We start from the raw sequence: 23,594 nt of genomic DNA on the forward strand, positions 1-23,594 counted from the left end.
GCTCATATTTCTTTTGTCCAGGAGTGCATGGGAGGACTTGTCATTGCCATTGGTCATCTTTCAAGACTCCATTTATTAAAGAGATTCCAGAGGATAAATTCTTTCTTTTTCTTTTTCTTTTTTCTTTTTTTTGGGGGGGGGGTCACACCCAGCAGCACTCAGGGGTTACTCCTGGTTTTGTGCTCAGAAATTGCTCCTGGCAGGCTGAGGGGTCCATATGGGATGCTGGGATTCAGACCAATGACCTTCTGCATGAAAGGCAAACGCCTTACCTCCATGCTATCTCTCCGGCCCCCAGAGGATAAATTCTTATTTCAATTATAACTTATACTGGCTACGCAAGGAATGAAAATATCATTTTCACTTTCAAATACTATGGCTGATCTGTGTGTTCTAGTGTTCTGAAATAGTCATCTAATTGCTTTCAGATTAAAAAAATCTCAGAAAGAGAAAGCTCCTAGATGTGGTATTTAGATTATAATTTATACACTATGTCATGCTAAATTGATCACCCTTAAAATAATTCCTGAGGGGGCCGGGCGGTGGCGCTGGAGGTAAGGTGCCTGCCTTACCTGCGCTAGCCTAGGAGACGGACCGCGGTTCGATCCCCCGGCGTCCCATATGGTCCCCCAAGCCAGGAGCGACTTCTGAGCGCATAGCCAGGAGTAACCCCTGAGCGTTACCGGGTGTGGCCCAAAAACAAAAAAAAAAAAAAAAAAAAAAAAAAAATAATTCCTGAGAATATCTTAAGTTCTTTCAAATATTTTAGTGTTCTCATTTGAAATTTTTACCATGTACAATATTGAGGAAATGCTTAGGTTTTAAGAAACTTGCTTTAAGAATCCAGTTGGACCAAAAAGAGAGTACAGAGGTTACGGTGTTTGCCTTGCAAAATGCTCACCTCTTTTTAATTCCTGGCACATCATGGTCCCCAAGCACTAAATACAGAGCTAGGAGTATCCCCCTTTCCCAATCCAGTCATCAAGTCTGCTGAGAATCCAACTTTCTCAGAAGGTTCTGTGCATGAAAAGCTTGTGAGAGACCCAGCTTGATCCTCTGGCATTTCCTAGCCCACTGAGCACTGCCAGGAATTAATAAACCCAGGTCAACAAGCCCATGATAACCTCTAAATGCCATTGGATGAGACCCATACACAAATAAGAAAAAAAAGGCTGATCTTCATCTTTGATCATAATAAGGCAATATAACTGAAATCTGCTTATAGTACACATTTCTTTCCTCACTATGTAATGAGTAGCATTTGTTACTCTCTTGACATTAAGTTGTATTCTTTCACAATGTTTTTGCTTTGGTCTTTTCAAAACTGATTTATTATAATAAAGTTAAAATAGATTGTAATTAGGCCAGAGAAATAGGAATGAGTGTGTGTTTTACAGGTAGCAAGGCCCACATGGCTGCCAGAGAACCACCTAGAGTGACCCTGGAACAAAGTAAGCAACACCCCAGTGCAGCACTGCCAGGTGTATCTCAAAAAAAAAAAAAAAGTACAATAGTTTATTGAGAGTGGAGTGATAGTACAGCAGGTTAAGCATTTGACTTATATGCTGCTGACACAGGTTTGATATCTATATGGTTCCCTGAGCCTGCCAGGAGTGATTTCTGAGTGCAGAGCCAGAAGTAACCCCTGAGTGCTACAGGGTGTGGCCAAAAAAATCGAAAAAAAGTAAAATAGTTTGCAAGTAACTATTTTATGTTTTTTTTAATAAATAAATTATTTGGCATAAATGTTCCTAAGACTATAATATATGATATATAATGCACTATCTAAAACCTTTTGCTTAATTAAAGTTGACTAAATTTGGGGGGTCACACCTGGCAATGTTCAGGGATCAACCCTGGCTCTGCACTCAGGAATTACTCCTGGGAGACCATATGGAATGCCAGGGATCAAACCTGGGTCATATATGTACAAGGCAAGTGCCTTACTTGCTATACTATCATTCTAACCCCCAAATTAGAATCTTTACCTTCAAATCTAATAAAATTAATTAAATTAATTAATCAATTGAACTAATCAACTTCATTAATTAAAATTTAAATTTCTTTTTTTTTTCTTTTTTTTTTTTTTTTTGGTTTTTGGGTCACACCTAGTGACGCTCAGGGGTTACTCCTGGCTATGCGCTCAGAAGTCGCTCCTGGCTTGGGGGACCATATGGGACGCTGGGGGATCGAACCGAGGTCCGTCCAAGGCTAGTCCAAGGCTAGCGTAGGCAAGGCAGGCACCTTACCTCTAGCGCCTAAAATTTAAATTTTAACCTTTAAATTTAAGGTAAAATTTTACCTTTTGAGGGGCCGGGAAGGTGGCGCTAGAGATAAGGTGTCTGCCTTGTAAGCTCTACCAAGGAATGGACCACGGTTCGATCCCCCGGCGTCCCATATGGTCCCCCCAAGCCAGGGGCGATTTCTGAGCACATAGCCAGGAGTAACCCCTGAGCGTCAAATGGGTGTGGCCCAAAAAACAAAAAACAAAAAAATTTTACCTTTTGTTTCTGTTTTGTTTTGTTTTTGTTTTGGGGCCACACCCATTGACACTCAGGGATTGCTCTTGGCTATGCATTCAGAAATCGCTCCTGGCTTGAGGGGACCATATGGGACATCTGAGTATCCAACTGAAGTCTGTCCTAGGCTAGTGCTTGCAAGGCAGACGCCTTACCTCTAGTGCCACTGCTCCAGCCCCAAAGTTTACCTTTTAATTTAAATTTAAAAGTTAAAAATTCTAATTTTGATAACTGCAAAGTCCTGCACTTGATATATTTAAAAACACAATTACAGGGACTTGATATTTAAAAACAATTACAGGGACTGGAGCAATAATAGTACAGTGAATAGTACAGTATCAGACCCAGGTTCAGTCTCTGGTATTCCATATGGTATCCCATATAGATCCCTAGATCTATAAATGATCAAGAAATGTTCCATGAGTACAGAGCCAGGAATAAGCCTTGAGCAGGGTTGGGTGAGGCCCCCTCAAAACCTAAATTAAGTAAATAAACAAATACACAATAACTGGGATAGAGAGATAGTTCAATGGGCTATAGTATATGCTTTGCAGAAAAATCTAGGGTTTCCCCACCACCAGGGAGTGAGCACTAAGCCAGGAGTTGCTTGAGCATGGCCCTGCTCAAAAACAATACAAATTAAAAATTAATAGATAAATTTTGTTTTGTTTTGTTTTGTTTTGGGGCCACACCCGATGGCAGTCAGGTGTTACTCCCGGATCTGCATTCAGATATGCTCCTGGCAATCTCAGAGCAACGAGATGCCTAGGATCAAACCCGGGTCTGTCCTGGGTCAGCTGCATGCAAGGCAAGCGCTCTACTGCTATGCTATTGCTCTGGCTCTGAATAGATAAATTAAAAAAAAAAAAAACAACTTCAAAACAAAAGTACATTAGTGACTTGCTTTAAAAAAAATAGTAGGGCCGGAGAGATAGCATGGAGGTAAGGCATTTGCCTTGCATGCAGAAGGATGGTGGTTCGAATCCCGGCATCCCGTATGGTCCCCCGAGCCTGCCAGGAACAATTTCTGAGCATAGAGCCAGGAGTAACCCCTGAGCGTTGCCGGGTGTGACCCAAAAACTAAAAAAAAAAAAAAAAAAAAAAAAAAAAAAAAAGATTATTTGGGGCCGGGTAGGTGGCGCTGGAGGTAAGGTGTCTGCCTTGCAAGCACTAGCCAAGGAAGGACCGCGGTTCGATCCCCCAGCATCCCATATGGTCCCCCAAGCCAGGGGCGATTTCTGAGCACATAGCTAGGAGTAACCCCTGAGCGTCAAACGGGTGTGGCCCAAAAACAAAACAAAACAAAAAATAGTATGATTTAAGGTCTGAGCAACTCTACATGGGGTTCTCCAAGCCACCACCAGGAGTAGTCACTGTACACAGTTGGATGTGGCAAAAAACAGATAAATAAATATAGAATTAAAAAGTATAATTAAGTAGGGAGGGGCCGGGCAGATACCTGGCTTCCTGTGCCTTAATCCTGGAGGCCAGCTCTTCCCAGGTATGGGGTTAGGGGACACCCCATTCCAGAGGCTTACTCCCTAGCTTGGGGGATGCTTGGAGGCTTGGCAGGCCCCCAGCCATTCCCCTATTTCTCCCCTGGACTCTAGGCCTGGCCTGAGTGCCACTTCCGGTGGCCTGCTGTGGGTTCCAGGTGGGCTCTATTAGGGGTCCCCAGGCTTCCCCCCTCCTTACTCTAGGGGGGGGGGAAGCAGAGGGAGGGTCCGGGCAGATAGCTGGCTTCTGGTGCCTTGATCCTGGAGGCCAGCTCTTCCCAGGTATGGGATTAGGGGACACCCCATTCCGGAGGTTTACTCCCTAGCTTGAGGGGTGCTGGGAGGCTTGGCAGGCCCCCAGCCATTCCCCTATTTCTCCCCTACTCCAGGTCTTCCCTGGTTGCCAGCCAGGTGAACTCTATAGTGGTCCTCAGGCTTTTCCCCTTTCTCTCTCTACACATGGGGTGGATGGTGGGCCGATGCGGCACTGGTGTATGTCGGGACATTATGTCGTGACATTCACTGGTATTTTTTTCTCATTGGTCTCCATTTCAAAAACCGCGCGGGGGCGTACCATATATATTTAAAATAAAAATGGGAGGATGGACTCTTAGGCTGGGAAGAGACCAGTTCGGGTGGGGGTACCATATTTGAATATTGTAGATATATACCCTCAACCGCTACTACTGTTATTGAATATCCCCTTAAATGGTGACAATTGTGTCCACTGTCTTAAGTTAGATTGTTTATTTTCCTCACTTTTTTTTTTTTTTTGGTTTTTGGGCCACACTCTGTGACGCTCAGGGGTTACTCCTGGCTATGCGCTTAGAAGTTGCTCCTGGCTTCTTGGGGGACCATATGGGACGCCGGGGGATCGAACCGCGGTCCGTCCTAGGCTAGCGCAGGCAAGGCAGGCACCTTACCTCCAGCGCCACCGCCCGGCCCCTATTTTCCTCACTTTTTATCTTTTTTTTTCTCTTTGTGAATTGTTCAATAAGGAATTTTGGTGAAAGAATTCCTCAGTTTAATGCTTATGTTTGAACCAGGTCACAGGGATTGTTGGACTTGTTCTTGTGGCCCCCTTATGCACTGATAATGCCAGGTGACATTATTCCTTGTTTGCATGGGCACATTAAAATGAAAAATACTATACATACAAATAAGTTCTTATCTAATAGAGATAGGAACACACAAATCCTTTGGTGCAATGGAACCTTACACCCTGAACATTGACATGATGACCTGGCACAGGCCTCAGAGGTTTGGGCATTCTCCATTCACCCCTGAATCAGGGAAGCCATCTATGAAACATCCAAAGTTGTCTATGACATTACCTGGAAGCAATCCTCTACCAGGGAAGACCCTACTGCTGCTCTGACATCGATTTACTCAAAAGTGTCTTCCCTTAACACTGAGAAGATTTAAACAACAACAACAACAACAACAACCTGCATACTGGACAGGGCTTTCTGCATTGCCCTTTAATTATGATTTGAAATTAGATGACGCTATGCACCATCCTGACTTCAATCTAGGATATACAAATTCCAGGATCTTCAACACAGAAACATGATACCAACAACAGAGACTGTGTGAAAAATAAAACTGTATTGGCACTACAGACAATGACCAGGATTGGACAAACTAGTTTGCCTGGAGCCTAGAATTGGACTTATGTCAGGAAACTTCAGGGGTAAGGTCTCCTTGTATTTAGGCCAATGTTTTCCCTTTCCATGTCCCCCATACTTTGGTGGGCCTATGCAAATGATAATTGCCACTCTAACACTGTTTATACAGTGCGCCTTTGTCTCTAAACCTTTAAGAAACCACTTGTAAAACCATCTGGAACTGCACTTTAGTTTTTGTTTAGTTTCAATTTTCATTCTTGAATATGTCTGTTGGTGTTTTTTTGCTATTTGTTCCATTAAGTCTTGAATGGCTTGTGAGATTCTAAAACTATGTTTATTTCCTCTGGATGATTCAATTTAGTTATATAAAATTGTGCATACTAATCTAAAAAAAAAAAGATTGCTCAAGGAAAAACAGCAAATAGCCTGTCTCCTACTTCCCCAGTTGTTTTCCATTCCTGTTTTTCAGATGGGTCTTCTGCAGTCCAGAGGAGAAGGTAGTACTGTATTTCTGTTCTGTGGTGATGAGACTGAAGTCTAGGAAGTGGTTTCCTCATAAAAGTTAGTCCAGACATTCTGGATGGGGGAGAGGGAGGAAGAAGAGGGAGAAGAGGAGAGGAGAGAGTAGGGGAGTAGAGGAGAGGAGAAAAAAGAAAAAAATGTATGTCCCAGAGACAGGCAGGGGAGAAGACATAAAGGAGGATGGGAGGGAAATTGGAGACATCAGTGGTGGGAAATGTGCACTGGTAAAGGGTATTATATATTGTATGACTTTAACTGTGGAAAAACAATAAATGTATTTTGAACAATCTTATAGCCACGGTGTTTAACTAAAGTAATTAATAAAAAATTATGATTAAAAAAAGAGAAAAAGTATAATTAAAATAAAAGAATGAAATATGTAAGCAATTAGAAAAGGAAATGTTATTAATGAAAAATATTGTGCCAGTTAGTATTCACAAATGAACCATACCCTCTAGCTTAACACTAGTTACAAATTTCCCTCCAAAGACAGACAGAATTTTATTTTAGGCTACTTTATTCCAAAAAAAAAAATATTTTGGCTCTGTGCTCAGAAATTGCTCCAGGTAGGCTCAGTGGACCCTATGATGTGCCAGGGATTGAACCCAAGTTTATGCCGGGACAACCACATGCAAGGCAAATGCCCTACCACTGTGCTCTCTGACCCCTTCCAATTATTTCTTCTAAAAATTTCAATGGAAAACAATTGTGTTTGTTGCTCATCTCAATTATATATACTTGATGACAAACCTTATAAGGTTATACAAAATTTTATCTCCAGAAAGAAAGAAAGAAAGAAAGAAAGAAAAGAAGAAAGAAAGAAAGAAAAGAAAGAAAGAAAGAAAGAAGAAAGAAAAAAGAAAGAAAGAAGAAAGAAAGAAAGAAAGAAAAAGAAAGAAAGAAAGAAAGAAAAAAAAAAAAGAAAGAAAGAAAGAAAGAAAGAAAGAAAGAAAGAAGGAAAGAAAGAAAGGAAGAGAAGGAAAGAAAGAAGGAAAGAAAGAGAAAGAAAGAAAGAAAGAAAGAAAGAAAGAAGGAAGGAAGGAAGGAAGGAAGGAAGGAAGAAAGAAGAAAAAGAAAGAGAGAAAGATAGAAGAAAAAGAAAGAGAAAGGAAGAAAGGGAGAAAATTCCCTTTTACTTCCCAAGTAAAATTACAACTGAATTTATTTTATATACTAAAAATACGGTTCATATTATTTGCACCAAATTACCATCCAATTTATTCAAAATATGCTAGAAAGGGAAAGGAGATATAATTTTAAATCTCATTTTTTCCAAACTGCAGAAACACTCTTAGATCTCGTCAGTCAGAGATCCAATCAAATCTCTCCCTGTCTCTGTCTCTCTTCCTCTCATTGTTTCTTTAGTTGTGATTAACAACATAGCTATGAATAAATGCACTATTACAAGTATATAAAAAGTGTAGAGGCATTAAATACCTTGACTAGAGTCAGAAAAGAATCAGACACAGCTCAGGCCAGCTCCAGTTGTTCTGCTCCTGGAACTGTATTCAGATTTATAATTGTTTCTCCATTGTTTGATTAGAAATAGGGACAATATTAGTTTTGGCTTTAACTCAGAAACATGTATGAGGAAATCAGTTTAACTGGAAGAGAAATAGAGTGAATGAGATCGAGAAAGAGAGAGCGAGAGATTCCAGATCTTGGACAGATAGTTCTGTTTGTGTAAATTTTTATAATAAATACAATTAATTACAGGGCCTGCCTAGTAGGGTAGAATGTTTGCCTTGCATGTAGCCAACCCAGGTTCAATTTCTGGTAATCATATAGGTTCCCTGATCCTGGACACAGCGCCAGCATTGCTGGGTGTGGCATCAAAACAAAAACAAAAACAAAAATACAATCATAGACTTTTATAAAACATTATCTGATTTTTAAACCACTTATTGTTGCTTTTCTAGATTTCTTTCTTGTTTGTTGTGTTGGTTTTTTTGTTGTTGTTTTGTTTTGTTTTGTTTTTGGGTCACACAAGGTGACACTTAGGGTTTCTCCTGGCTTTGAGCTCAGAAATCATTTCTGTCTTGGAGGACTATATGGGAAGCCGGGGATCAAACTGAGGTCAATACTGCATTAGCAGTGTGCAAGGCAAACGCCCTATCACTGTGCTATCACTCCAGCCCCTGTTGGGTCGGTTTTTTTTTTTTGTTTGTTTGTTTTGTTTTGTTTTCCCTATACTTCAATGGATTTTGGTATTGCTCATTTGAAGACTAAGTCAAACCAAAATTCAACTGAAATTATACTTGTAAGAATAATAAAAATGGACATGTCTCAGCGTGCCGGGCGCGCCCCCCGCCCGCCCTACGTGGGCGCCTTTCCCTCCGGGCACCTGTCCCGGGGTGCTCAGTCCGGGGGTCGCAGGCGGCGCATCGGTGGCTCTCGTCTCCTCTCGTCTCGTCTCTGCTCCTCCAGCCTCGGCCATGACGTCCCTGATCAAGAAGGTGATCCACACCACCAAGTCCTCCGCGGCGATCGGGCCCTACAGCCAGGCTGTGCTCGCCGACAGGACCCTTTACATTTCGGGACAGATAGGCCTAGACCCTTCGTCTGGCCAGCTGGTGCCCGGAGGGGTGGCGGCAGAGGCCAAACAGGCGCTGACGAACATGGGCGAGATCTTGAAAGCTGCCGGCTGCGACTACACCAACGTGGTGAAAACAACTGTTTTGCTGGCTGATATCAACGACTTTAATACTGTCAATGATGTCTACAAACAGTATTTCAAGAGCAATTTTCCAGCTCGTGCCGCTTACCAGGTTTCTGCTTTGCCCAAAGGCAGCCGTGTGGAGATCGAAGCCATTGCTCTGCAGGGGCCCCTCACCACAGCATGACTGAGCGGGCCTAGCCTTCTCTAGCCTCGACCTGGAGTGCCGTTTCCTAATTCACGCCTTAATTTCTACGATCGATCTCCGAATGAGGACGCCTGACTAAGACCCTCTGCAGCTCTAACAAAAACACCTTGTGATTAAATACTGAAGAATTGGTGGGAAGGAAGGCTGGCAGGGGGGACTCGGGTCACTGATGTCGCCAGTCAGTCACGCTCACAACATGCATGACTGCCCCCGGGGGAAGGAAAGAGGAAAGGCCATCCAGAGAGGTAAACATCACAGTGAATCCAGTTAGTTCCCATCAGTCTAACAATGTGAACTTCTCAGTTCTGCCCTTGAGGATGGTACTGCTCTGACTTAAGTGAAATTCAGATGTTTAAGTTTGATTGTGGAACAGAGAAATCATTGGACCAACACTTTATGTAGATAGTACTTTTCTAATGGAAATAAAATAGAAGTACTGATAAAAAATAATAATAAAAATGTATCCATACATATATAGTTTAAACAGTTACTTCAAGTAGGATATGGAGATATCCTTTTGTTAATTATTTTAAAAGATACTGTTTAATAGTTACTAAGAAAAATGGTCAGTTCATTTGATCTTTTAGAAAAGTGAATGTATTCCATGATGCACAATTATGGAATTTTTCAGTAAGCATACAATACTGAATTGTTTCTTTTGTTTTAAATCTAGAACATTTTACAGTGTGCAACAAGTGATTTCTTATGGTGTAATCATATTGCACAAGTTTCAATCAGAAATTTAGATTTACCATTCTTCTATTTTCCTTCTGATGTAACTCAGCTGTTGTTTGCTATTAGTCCTGTGATCTCTAATAATTAACTACGATTCCAGTAAAATAATAATGTAATAATGTTGTGTATCTTTTCTGTTCTTTGATGGTTTTTTTTTTTTTGAACTCAAGTATTGGCTGAGTTTGAATGACCTGTTAAACATTTTTCTATAATTTACTCAGAATAAAGTATTTTATTCCTGAGGTTTATTGGAGTTTATTAAGGATAGGGCAACTCAGATAATTTACTGGAAAGAAAAAGTCACTTTAAATATGCAGTAGAAGTGGAAATTTTGCCAAATTTTTCATTTAGTAAAAATAAAAAGTAAAAAGTATGGAATTGTTGGGTTGTTCCAATAATCACCTCTGTGAAAAATGAAGTATTTTGATATTTAAAAAATTTTAAACTCCCCAAAAATAAATAAAATAAAATAAAAATAAAAATAAAAAAAATTTTAAACCTAATATTCTTTCTTTTGCTTTTACTCTGGTCAATATGTAAATACATTACCTCATTCAATTACAAAAGCCTTATAAATTCTTGTACTCTGAACTTTATTCCAAGACCATGTTGTTCTAATAACTGCTACTTTACATTACAGTTTAAAGTTGAGTAAAGTGATGCCTCTCTCATCTTCTTATCCCAAGAATTGCTTTGGCTATACATGGACATTTATTGTTCCAAATGAATTTCAGGTGGGTTTGATCAACTTCTTAGAAAAATGTCATGATATGGGTTTTAAGAAAAATAAAAGTCATTTTTGCAACAATCCTGAGACAATGAGAGGAGGGCTGGAACTTCCAGCTCACTTCAGGAAGCTCACCACACTCTTTGTGTGAGTGCAGTTATAGAAATAACTACACTGAGAACTACCATAACCATGTGAATGAATGAGGGAACTGGAAAGCCTGTCTAGAGTACAGGTGGGGGTGGGGTGGGATGGAGGGAGATTTGGGACGTTGGTGGTGGGAATGTTCCACTGGTGAAGGGGGGGTGTTCTTTAAATGACTAATCACAATCTAATCACAATCATATTTGTAATCAAGATGCTTAAATAAAGATATTATAAATAAAAAAAGATAAAAAAAAGAAAAATGTCATGAGTATTCTTATAGGGATTGCATTAAATCTGTATGATGCTTTGGGAATAACTGAGATTTTAATGATCTTGTTCCTCCCAATCCATGACCAGGGTTTATGTATCCAATTCTTTTTATTTGTTGAAGTAGTACTTTGTGGTATTCTTTGTATTGATCTTTCACCTCTTTAGTTAAGTTGACTCCAATGTACTTGAATTTCTAACACACAACTATGAATAGGATTGATTTTTATTGTTTCTTTCTTCTCTTTTATTATTTGCATATAGAAAAGCCTATAGATTTTTGCATATTGATTTTGTAGCTTACCACTTTATTATACAAATCGATTGTTTCTAGAAGCTTATTAGTAGTCTTCAGGAGTTTCTAAATATAGTATTATGTCATTTGCAAACAGTGAGAGTTTGACTTTTTTAAAAATATTTTTATTTAAGCACTATTATTACAAACATGTTTATAGTTGGGTTTTAGTTATAAAAAAACAAACACACACACCCCTTCACCAATGAGTTTGACTTCTTTTCCAACCTGGATGCTTTTGATATTTTTTTCTTGACTAATTGCTATGGCAAATACTTCCAGTTTCATATAAATAGGAATGGAAAGAGGGGGCAACCTTGTCTTGTGCCAGATCTTAATGGAAAGGAGTTTAGTTTTACCCCATTGAGTATGTTTGCTATGGTCTTGTGGTTAAAGGCCTTGACTATATAGAGAAAAGTTCCTTCAATGAGAGAGGTTTTTTTGTTTTGTTTTGGACAACACCCGGCAGCACTCAGGGGGTCATTCCTGGCTCTGAGCTCAGAAATCGCCCCAGGCAGGCTCAGGAAACGATATGGGATGCCAAGACTCAAACCGGTGTCTGTACTGTGTTGGCCACGTGCAAGGCAAACATCCTGCCACTGTTCTATCACTAAGGTCCCAATGTGAGAGTTATTTCTACTAGTGCTGGTACTTGTCAAATGCTTTCTCTGCATCTACTAATATTATCATATTTTTTGCTCTTTTTTGTTGATATGGAGTATTATATTGATTGACTTGCATATGTTAAACCATACTTGCATCTGTGGAAAGATTCTTACTTGGCAATGTTGTATGAACTTTTGAGGAATTGTTGAATTTTATTTGCTAATATTTTGTTGAGGATCTTTGCATCTGTGTTCATCAGAGATATTGGTTTGTAATTCCTTCTTTTTTGTGGTGTTTCTGTCTGAATCAAGGTTATGTTAGCTTTATAGAAACTATAAACTTGAGTGGTGGCACAAGCTGTAAGGCTTCTTCCTTGCCCACTCTAGCCTTGGATGGACCACAGTTCTATTCCCCTGCATCTCATAGGGTCCCCCAAGCCAGGAGTGATTTCTTTTTTTTTTTTTAATATTTTATTTAAACACCTTGATTACAAACATGATTGTGTTTGGGTTTCAGTCATGTAAAGAACACCCCCCATCACCAGTACAACATTCCCATCACCAGTGTCCCAATTCTCCCTCCTCCCCACCCCACCCCTGCCTGTACTCTAGACAGGCTTTCTATTTCCCTCATACATTCTCATTGTTAGGATAGTTCACAATGTAGTTATTTCTCTAACTAAACTCATCACTCTTTATGGTGAGCTTCATGAGGTGAGCTCTAACTTCCAGCCCTCCTCTCTTTTGTCTCTGAAAATTATTATTGCAAGAAAGTCTTTCATTTTTCTTAAAAACCCATAGATGAGTGAGATTATTCTGTGTCTGTCTGTCTCTCTCTCTCTCTTTCTCTCTCTCTGACATATTTCATTCGGCATAATAGATCAGGAGTGATTTCTGAGCATATAACGAGGAGTAACCCCTGAGCATCATCGGGTATGGCCCAAACAAATAAAGAAAACAAAAATCTATTTAAGAGTGTTTTCCCCCCAAAAGAGAGTGTTTTTCATTTATTCAATTTCCTGAGTGAGCTTGAAAATGATTGGTCTTCTTTAAAGGCTTGAAAGAATTCACTAGTGAATCCATTTGGGCCTGGACTTTTGTTTTTGGAAAGTCTTTTGATTACCATTGCAATTTCCTCAACAGTGATAGGTCTGTTCAGATATTCCATATCATCTTGGTTAAATCTTGGGGAGATATAGGAGTCCAAAATTTTCTCCATTTCTTTCAGATTCTCTTGTTTTGTGGCATAAAGATTTTGAAATTAATCTCTGATTTCCCTCAGAATTTCTGTAGTATCTGTAGTGACCTTCCCTTTTCATTTCTGATTTAGTTTATTAAGTTTCTGTCTTTCTTTCTGAGTCTTGATAATGGTTTATTGAACTTTTTTTTTCAAAGAACCAACTCTTGCTTTCATTAATCTTTCGGATCATTTTTGGGGTTTTATCTCATTAATTTATGCCCTAAATTTTATTATTTCCTTCTGCCTGTCTATTTTTGGTTCATTTTGTTGATTACTTTGCAATATTCAAGCTGTGGCATTAAGTTATATATGTAGGCCCTTTTTTCCTTTCTGATGAATGCTTAAGAAAATATAAATTTTCCTCTTAATACAAATTTTCTGCACCCCATAAATTCTGATAATTTGTGTTTTCATTCTCATTTGTTTCCAAGAATCCTTTGATTTCCTCTTTGATTTTGTCTCTGACCTACTGGTTAGTCAGAAGTTGGCTGTTTAATTTACAGATGTTAAAGTTTTTATCTATTTCTGCTTGTAGTTTATTTCTATTTTTAGTGCACCATGATCTGATACATGCCATAATTTCTATCTTCTTGATTCTATGGAGGTATGTTTTATGGCCCAGCATGTGATCTATCTTTGAGAATGTCCCATGTTCATTGGAGAAGAATATGCATCCACCTTTCTGGGATGAAAACCCTTATATATGTCTATTAAGCCACTTTTTTCCATTTTTCACTTCAAAGCCAAAATGTTCTTGTTAAGTTTTAGCTTGGTTGATTGCAAAAACTGAAAAGTTGCAAGGCTGCAAGGGCTGGGGGACCCAGCTGCCAGGTGGGGTGAGGTGCTCACCCAGAGATGCTAAAATGTAACTTCCTGGACCACACCTACCCAAGAAAGAAAGAGAGGAGAGAGGACAAAAAAGAAAGAAAGAGAGGAGGGAGAGAGAGAGAGAGAGAGAGAGAGAGAGAGAGAGAGAGAGAGAGAGAGAGAGAGAGAGAGAGAGAGAGAGAGAGAGAGAGAGAAACTGATTAAGTATTTTTTATTCCAATTTGCTGTCTGAAGTCTGCCCATTGCCTTGGGGGTTTCTGAGAAAGATAGATGTAATTCACCAGCTAGAGAGGGCTAGGGGAGGCCTGTAGTTCTAGGTTTTGAGACAGAATAGAGATAGAGACAGAGAGCAGCATCTCCTGATGCTTTATCTTCAGCACCTTACGAACTAGCAGGCTCTACTCTGAACTCTACTATGGACTCCCTTCCCCAATAACTGCCAGACTCTCCTGTTTATACTTCAGGGGCAATTGTCAGTCACAGGAGGATGTATCCCAGTCCAACTGCCATTACAGGAGGTCTCAGTTTAACTACCATTACAGGGGTATCATCATCCCTTAAAGGTACATTGTCTTAAATACATCAACAGTTCATCTATCAAAAGATGACAGAATGGGGTTGAAGTCCTCCACTACTATTGTGTTACTATTGATATCTTTCTTCAAGTCTATTAGTAGTTGTTTTAAATATTTTGCTGGCCATTCATTGGATGCATATATATTTAGCAATGTTATTTCTTCCTGATGTGCACATCTCTTGATTATTAAAAAATGCCTGTCTCTGTCTCTTACAACCTTTTTAAGTCTGATGTCTATGTCATCTGATATTATAATGGCCACTTCAGCCCTTTTAAGGGAGTTGTTAGCTTTAATGATTGTCCTCCAACCTTTGACTTTGAGTTTGTGTTTTCTCTAAATGTTTAAATGTGTTTTTTTGCAACCAGCAAAATGTTGGATTCAATTTTCTGAATCACTTTGTCACTCTGTCTCTTAATTGATGCTTTTAGTCCATTAACATTGAGAGAAATAATTGTTGTAGGATTCTGTGCCATTTTTTGGTGTAAGTTTGGCGTGCTTATGGGGATTTTCTTGCCTTAAAGTAGACCCTTCAGTTCTTCTTTTATGGTTAGATTTTAATCAGTAAAGTTCCTGAGCTGTTATTTATCTATGAAACAGTGAATCCTTCCTTCAAACCTGAATGCAAGTCTGGCTGAGTGAAGTATTCATGGAGAGAAATTCAATTAGTTGAGGTTGGGCCAGAGAGATAGCATGGAGGTAAAGCATTTGCCTTGCATGCAGAAGGACGGTGGTTTGAGTCCCGACATCCCATATGGTCCCCCCGAGCCTGCCAGGAGCAATTTCTGAGTGTAGAGCCAGGAGGAACCCCTGTGCACTGCCGGGTGTGACCCAAAAACAAAACAAAACAAAACAAAATTAGTTGAGGTTTTTTTGTTTGTTTGTTTTTTGTTTTTTACTAAATCCTACCACTTCCTTCAGGACAGGAGGACGGCTTCTGATAAATCTGCTGTGAATCTTAAGAATGCTTCTTTGTATGTAATATTCCTTTTTGATTTTGCTGCTTTTGATATCTTATCATCATCTGTGGTTTTCATTATTATATCTAAGATGTACCTGAGGGTGCTTTTATCTGTCTCTTGTGGCTATTACTCTTCAGACATACAGGATGTGGGTGCATGCACTTTTCAGGTCTAGAAACTTCTCAGTAATGATGTCTTTGACTATTGCATCTTCATTTGGGTTTTCTTCTTGCCTTTCTGGGACCTCAATAATTTTTATGTTGTTCCTGTTGAATTTATCTTAAACAGGGGTCTCAAACTCAATTTACCAGGGGGCCGCAGGAGGCAAAATTGGGATGATCCTTGAGTGCAAAGTCAATAGAAAGCCTTGAACATTGGGGGGTGTGACCCAAACAACTAAAACAACACACACACAAAAAAAAGATTCCTCTAGGACAGGGCCACAAAATGTTGTACGAAGGGCCACAAATGGCCCGTGGGCCAGGAGTTTGAGACCTCTGATCTTAAAGGTCTATTTTTGACTCTGCTTATTTTGAGGATTTTTTTCCATCTTCTGTTCATTCATATTAAGGCTCTTTTCCATCTTCTTTTATATGAGGAGTTATGCAGCTCATCTTCCAACAAATCTTGTTATACAGCCCATCTGCCTACTGATTCTGTCCTCAGCAGCTCTTATTTTGCTGGTGAGGCCATCTAGTAAGATTTTTTTAACTTAAAAATTGCTAATATGCTTTCAACCATTTTGTATATATTTTTATATTTTTATTTAAATAACTTTATTACATACATGATTGTGTTTGAGTTTCAGTCATGTAAAGAACACCACCCATCACCAGTGCAACATTCCCATCACCAATGTCCCAAATCATTTTTGTTTTGCCTACCAAGTTTTTCAGTCTTGCTATTTCTTTCTTTTTTTTGGGGGGGGGCACACCCGGTAACGCTCAGGGGTTACTCCTGGCTATGCACTCAGAAGTCGCTCCTGGCAAGGGAGTCTTGCTATTTCTGTTTGAAGTTTTATTATTTCTACTTTCATATCCTCCTAAGTCTTATTGGCTGTTTATTCTGTTTGTTCCATGGTATTTGAGTTCTTTGAGCATCCTCCACATTTCCTCTTTAAAGTCCTTGTCTCTGAGGCTATGTAGGTGGCTTGTGCTAGCTGAATCTTCTGAACTACCATCTTCATTCACTAAGCCTGGTGGGGTTCTGCATTGTTTCCCTATTGTGAAATATACAGTGTGGTGGTATTTTCTATGTGTTGTGCTGGGGGGCTCATTGTCTAGAAGAAATGCAAGGCCATGGAGCAGCTGTACTCTTCTCCATTGGGCTTGCCTGTTCAGTGGCAGCAGCAGTGGAAGCAGGGCAGCCGCAGAGTGCCTTCTCACCTGTTGACAGGTCCCCCTGCACATGGAGCTACATGATGGCATGGTGTGTTGCATTGGGCCTACCTGTTTGGTGGTGGTGGTGGTGGTGAAGGCAACAGTGGGATGACAGTAGTGAGGTGTCTTTTCAACTGTAGGTGGGTTCCTCTCCACAATAACATTTTAAACTAAAATGTTCCTTTGATAAAAAATAATTAAAATGGAATATTTTATAAATATCAAGGAAAAGATCAAAAGAATTGTCTTCATTCCAGGTGACTAATAAAGCTTCCTCTGGCTCTATGAGTTAGAATTCCTTCCTAAAACATCCATTTGAAAGAGTCGTGTAAAGCAAAGTCTTGAAAGAACATATGATTTACTTAAGGTGCATTAGTCTGAGAAACATAGAAAGGAATTTCAAGTCTAGTAAAACTGAAGAACATTATTTCGTGAATCATCATTGCTATTTCTATTGTCTATGTAATTATTAACATTTAAATTAATAGATGTTAGGCTAGAGGGGTAGCACAGGGGTTAAGTCACTTGTCTTGCATGTAGCCAACTCTGCAGTTCAATATGCATTACTGTAAAAGGTCCCCTGACCACTGCCAGGAGTATAAGCTGAACACAGAGTTAAGAATATGTCCTGGGGCCAGAAAGGTGGCGCTAGAGGTAAGGTGTCTGCCTTGCAAGCACTAGCGTAGGACGGATCGTGGTTTGATCCTCCGGTGTCCCATATGGTCCCCCCAAGCCAGGAGCAATTTCTGAGCGCATAGCCAGGAGTAACCCCTGAGCGTCAAATGGGTGTGGCCCAAAAACCAAAAAAAAAAAAAAAAAAAAGAATAAGTCCAGAAGGGCCAGAGCAGTGGCACAGCGGTAGGGCATTTGCCTTGCAAGTGGTTGACCTAGAACAGATCGCAGTTTGATCACCCGGTATCCCATATGGTCCCCTAAGCCAGGAGTGATTTCTGAGCACATAGCCAGGAGTAACCCCTGAACGTCACCGGGTGTAGCCTCAAAACAAAAACAAAAACAAAAAAGGATAAGTCCTGAGCATGAAGACTATATATAACAACTCTTATTGATTGATTAATTCATGCTATTTTCTGAAGAAATTAATCTATGCCATAAAAATACTAGTGTTAGGCATGATATGCCAGGTTAGTAAAAATATTTTACTAAAGTCTAAGGAACTGGACTCAGGTATATAGCTCAGCGGTAGATTGCTTTTGCTGCTTTTGCACGTCTGATATCTTAAGTTTGTTTGCTATTGCCAAGTGCAATTCTGAACGCACTTCTATTTGTGAACAACACAACAAAGTCTTTCATGTCCAATGCATAGAAACCAAAAGTGTATGAGTGCCACACTTTAAAACATTTAGAAAGTGGTAAAGACCTAGCAAAGTGCTGCAGCCTATGTGAGCAACAACCAAGGAAAGGAAGAGGGTAAGATTTGAGAGAATGGCATTGATTTCTAGGCTCTTTGAGCAAGAATTTTACTTTTTACAATCTATTTCCTCATCTTTAGAATGAAGCTGTTGGATCATATTATCCCCCAAATCCACTTTCACTTTTAAACTTGATTTTTGCTTATTTCTTATTATACACAAGGAAATTCTCTTGGATATTATATGAAAGATTTAAGTTTTATAGCACTTAAAAAAGCACAATCCTATGTCAAAACTAATAGAAATAATTCATGAGAAGAGATTACAATTTATTGGAAGAAGTATTTAGAATTACCATAATTGTAACAGGTGATTAAAAAGGCTAATAATATAGAGAATGGTGAAATAGTAAAGTATAATTGGATCCTATTTTATTTCCACTCCCTGTAACTCCTACCCTCTTTATTTATATACTACCACCTCATACCCATCTTCATTCCTAAGATAATTTTATCTGAGGAATATGAGAAATATTGAGAGATAGAAACCATAAAACAGAGAAATTAAAAAATTATAGAAAGCCTTTGAACAGCCACCCCTTTCAAACAAAATAGCTGTATTTTTGGCAAACTCCTATTTCCTGGCAAGAGATTTAAAGACATTTATTTGGAGAAATGGAATGATCTCAGAGGAAAATAAAATAAACTTTAATATATACTGATCACATATGGAAAAATTTTAATTCACAGTTTCCAATATTTCAGTCAACTTTTATGGTGCCTCATAAAGAGACCAGCAAGAAGCAATGACATTTAGGAATGTTTTCAATGTGAAAAGAGATAATGGCAAGGGAAAATGAAAAGGAACCCAGGAGTTACAGAATGCTGAGGGCCAGACAGACCAAGATAACAGGATAATGCCAGCAAATAAAACAAATTAATGTTTTGGTTCTCTCTAACTTATATTCTAGTGTTGTTGAGGAAGTAAATGTGGAAATTTATTTCCCAAACATTGTGTTAGAAATTGATGTCTAGTGGGCTGGTGAGTGTCTCATACAGTGCTGGCCTCACAAGTGTAAGGATCCGGGCCTGGAGAGATAGTGTGGAGTAGGGCGTTTGCCTTGCATGCAGAAGGACTGTGGTTTGAATTCCAGCATCCCATATGGTCCCTCAGTACAATATTATACTGAGGAGTATTATACATATCACTTTATCTTCTTTCAGTATCCAATTCTTATCCAGAGTGATCACTTCCCACTATCATTATCATAGTAGACCCTTCTCTGCCCAAACTGCACTCAACCACTACTTGTGGGAAGCTCTTTTACCATGGACTGGTCCTTCTTGCCCTCGTCTCTTATCTCTGCAGCAGACCCGAGTATAATCCTCATCATCTCATTTGGTGCCCTGAGCATTGATACCTAAGCAAAGAGTGATTCCTAAGCAAAAAGCCAGGAACAACCCCTGACCACCACTAGGTGTGGCCCAAAAATAAAGCAAACAAATATAAGAACTTAAAGCACACAACAGTAAGTCAAAATAGGGAAGAAAAAAATAAAAATTTAAAATAGAAGGAAAAGATAAATAGATGTTATAGAAACAATACACTTCAGGTGATTGCTTTTTCTTAGCAGAGTTAAAGCCATTTATTCCAAGTCCACAGCAAATTTTGAGATGTTTGCTAAGCATGCAAGAATTATTGTCAAGGTGATGGTCAGACTTAGGAGTCTATAGTTAAGGAATTTTTAAGACTATATTCTGGAGAATGGTAGTTGGTATCAGAAAGATAGTACAGAAGGTTTGCTGCTTCTCTTGTATGTGGTTAAACTTGGTTCAAATCTCTAGCACTTGAGAACTCCTGAGCACTGCTGTCTGTGGCCCAAATCCTCCTGCCCCCTCAAAAAGAATTGAATTATAACCATAAGGACGGTAGCACTAAGGAAATAAGTATATACTCAGAAGAGAAGGGTTCTATAACTGACTTTGGGCTAGTCCAAGTCAGGAAATTGAGGAGATGTAAGTGAAGAGCAAAGAAAAGCTATGTTGAAAGGTCAAGAAAAATCAGGAATAAACGGCATCCTAGAAATCAGGTGAGAAGTTGCTGCAAAAGGAAAGGTGTGCATGTGTGTGTGTGTGTGTGTGTGTGTGTGTGTGTGTGTTTTGTGTTTGTGTAAATAAATAAAGCTATGTGAGGTCTGAAAACCAATATTCTGAAGGGGGGTTGGGCCACACATATCAGTATTCAGGGCTTACTCCTGGTTCTGTACTCAGGGATCACTTCTGGACAGCTTCTGGGACCATATCAGATGCTGGGGATCTAACCCCAGTTGGCTGAAACAAGGCAAATGCCCTACCTGCTATATTTTTACTACAGCCATATCCTCTTCCTCCACCCCTCCCAAGTCCTCACAGGGCTTACTTCTGAGTCTGTACTATTGGCACAGCTGGGGGGATGATATGGGATTCCTGGAATTGGAACCTGAGACAGTTCAAAACCTGGTACAAGACAAACACCCTACATGATGTGTTATCTCACCAACCCCTGAAAATTGAACCTGCTATGAAGGTCATGTGAGACTGTGACAATGTGACAAGATTTTATCAGTGGTATGGTAGACTCAGAGTTTAAAAAACTGAAAGGGATAAAATTGGTGAAAGCTTTGAAGAGTGCTTAGCAATAGGGGCACTGTTGCTATAATGGAAGTTTGTTTTTTCTATTGAAATAAAAAAATTATTTGAAGCACTGTGATTTGCAATACTGTTAATAATAGGGTTCTATGCATACAACTTTCTACTACCACACCAACAATTTGTCTCTTTTCATTCCCCCTCCCATTGATTTTATTTTGGAATTGGATATTCTTGTAGAGGAAAAACTTCCTTTAACATATAATTAGCATTATCAGAGAAATAAGAAACAATAACAGAACACTGTTATTAAAGAAATTGAAGAAGACTAACAAAGCAGAACAAGTTCAAAGAAACAAAATAGAATTTTTAAAACTCATTGGAGTAGAGGTGAATTAGGATATATATTCATAGAAATAAAAAGACAAGTAAATTAAAAAAGTAAAAGAAAGGAAGAAAGCAAGAGATTTAGTTCAGAAAGTCAAACATTTCCTAATACCACTTTTAAACATACAGGAAACAGTGGAGAGAAAATCATCAAAGAAAAGACAGAAAAATAGTTTCCAGATCTGAAGGAGATAAAATTGAGAGAATCTATTCAGGGTCTTACATGATGAATTACCAAACACAGGACAAAAACTACTCACATAATGAAATTTTAAACAATGATGATAACAAAGAGTTGTATAAACTAGAAAAGTGAAATCATATAAAAAGAAATAAGACTCCAAAGAATCGTGCTTCTCTCTGAAAAGAAAGCCAAGAGTGTGGGGGACTGAAAAAAAGCCTATAAAATTTTGAGGGAATTATCTGCTTTTCATTGAAAGACTATATATAAGCAAGCAAGTATGAAGATAAAATAAAGGCATATTGATTAGACAGGAACTCAAAAATTCCACCTCCACACAGCCTGAAGAAGGGTTTGACTACATGAACTAAAAAATAAATAAGGGAAATAAACCATAAAGAAAAGACAAAGCAAAGACCAAGAAAATAATGAGGAGAGACTAGAGGAAAGTCTTTGATCTAAGGAAATAGCATAAAAGCTAATTGAATATTCTCCATAAGAGAGACTCAGGTTTAGTCCTTTTTTTTCTATGTCCCCCTATTCACAATACAGACCAGGCAAAGGGTCTGGGCTGAGGTGTATATGAGGTGCATTCACTGTACCTCCTCTTTCTATACAGTCAGTGTAAAGAACACAGCCTGTGGTAAGCATTGGGAGGCCTTATCAGTGTATAGTTTGAATATTAGTCCCTTATCTGATGGGTGTTGGGTGAATAGTTTCTCTCACTCAGTGGGTGACTCTTGTATCTTGGACACTTTTGAGGTGCAGAAGCTTCTCAGCTTAATATATTCTCATCTGTTTAATCTCTGCTTCCCTTTGTTTAGAGAGTGCTGTTTCCACTTTAAAGATGCCTTTAGTCTCAATGTCATGGAGTGTTTTACCTATGTGTTGTTCTATATACCTTTTTTTTTGTTTTGTTTTTTGGGCCACACCCGTTTGACACTCAGGGGTTACTCCTGGCTATGCACTCAGAAATCACCCCTGGCTTGGGGGTCCATATGGGGTGCCGGGGGATCGAACCGCGGTCCGTCCTATGCTAGCGCTTGCAAGGCAGACACCTTACCTCTAGCGCCACCTTCCCGGCCCCTGTTCTATATACCTTATTGTTTCAGGTCTAATCATCAAGGTCTTTAATCCATTTGGATTTTACCTTCATTCATGGTGTTAGCTGGGGGTCTGGGTTAGCTTTTTTGCAAGTGGCTAATCAGTTGTGCCAACACCTCTTGTTGAAGGGCTTTCCTTTGCTCCATTTAGGATTTTTTTGCCCTTTGTCAAAAATTAAGTGATTGTATGTCTGGGGAACATTCTCTGAGTACTTAAGCCTATTCCACTGATCTGAGGATCTCTCTTTCTTCCAATACCATGCTTTTTTTTTTTTTTTGATAACTATTGTTTTGTAATACAGTTTAAAATTGGGGAAAGTAATGCCTCCCATATTCCTTTTCCCAAGTATTGCTTTAGCTATTCATGTGTGTTTATAACTCCAAATGAATTTTAGAATTCATTGAATTCCACTTCTTTGAAAAAAATGTCATGGATGTCTTTAGAGGGATGGCATTAAATCTGTACAATGCTTTGGGGAGTATTGCCATTTTAATTATGTTAACCCTGCCAATCCATGAGCAGGATATGTGTTTCCATTTCCACGAATCCTCTCTTATTTCTTGGTGCAGGGTTTTATAATTTTCTTTGTATAGGTCCTTCACATCTTTGGTCAAGTTGACTCCAAGATATTTGAGTTTGTGTGACACTAATATGAATGGGGTTGTTTTCTTAATGTCCATTTCTTTTTTTTAAATATAGAATGCTTTACGAATTTGCGTATCACCCTTGCGCAGGGGCCATGCTAATCTTCTCTGAATCATTCCAATTTTAGTATATGTGCTGCTGAAGCAAGCACTTAATGTCCATTTCTTCCCTATCATTATTGGTGTATAAAATGCCATTGATTTTTGTGTATTAATTTTGTAGCCTGCCTCATTGTTATATGAATTTATTTTTTCAAGAAGCTTTTTGGTAGTCTTTAGGGTTTTCTAAGTAGAGTATCATGTCATCTGCAAACAGTGAGAGCTTGACTTCTTCCTTTCCTATCTGGATTCCCTTGATATGTTTTTTTGTTTGTTTTGTTTTGTTTTTTGCCTAATCGCTATAGCAAGTACTCCCACTACTATGTTGAATAGGAGTGGTGAGAGAGGACAGCCTTGTCTTGTACAAGAATTTAGAGGAAAGGCTTTTAGTTT

At 39.1% G+C, this 23,594-nt stretch overlaps 2 protein-coding genes and 2 non-coding genes across 4 annotated transcripts in view; 1 reads left to right on the plus strand and 3 right to left on the minus strand.

Moving 5' to 3' along the window:
* FGL1 (fibrinogen like 1) overlaps positions 1-7,644 on the minus strand; it is a 41,894-nt gene extending 34,250 nt beyond the window's left edge. Inside the window, exon 1 of the mRNA XM_049772436.1 lies at positions 7,603-7,644. The gene's annotated coding sequence lies outside the window, so the exon portion shown is untranslated. The remainder of the gene's footprint in view (positions 1-7,602) is intronic.
* A 954-nt stretch (positions 7,645-8,598) lies between these two features.
* On the plus strand, positions 8,599-9,430 carry LOC126006883 (2-iminobutanoate/2-iminopropanoate deaminase). The gene has a single exon (XM_049772420.1). The coding sequence runs from the start codon at positions 8,601-8,603 to the stop codon at positions 9,006-9,008; it is 408 nt and encodes a 135-aa protein (XP_049628377.1). The 5' UTR covers positions 8,599-8,600; the 3' UTR covers positions 9,009-9,430.
* Positions 9,431-21,881: 12,451 nt separating this feature from the next.
* LOC126007768 (small nucleolar RNA SNORA51) lies at positions 21,882-22,014 on the minus strand. The gene has a single exon (XR_007495253.1). It is a non-coding gene; the product is annotated as a small nucleolar RNA SNORA51 (small nucleolar RNA).
* Positions 22,015-23,147: 1,133 nt separating this feature from the next.
* Positions 23,148-23,254, minus strand: LOC126007337 (U6 spliceosomal RNA). The gene has a single exon (XR_007494918.1). It is a non-coding gene; the product is annotated as a U6 spliceosomal RNA (small nuclear RNA).
* Positions 23,255-23,594: the final 340 nt, after the last annotated feature.

The sequence above is a fragment of the Suncus etruscus genome, chromosome 4 (assembly GCF_024139225.1).
Source record: "Suncus etruscus isolate mSunEtr1 chromosome 4, mSunEtr1.pri.cur, whole genome shotgun sequence".
Classification (NCBI taxonomy): Eukaryota; Metazoa; Chordata; class Mammalia; order Eulipotyphla; family Soricidae; genus Suncus; species Suncus etruscus.

Coding starts and splice junctions, on each gene's coding strand:
- LOC126006883 (XM_049772420.1), top strand. CDS start 8,601: ATGACGTCCCTGATCAAGAAGGTGATCCACACCACCAAGTCCTCCGCG.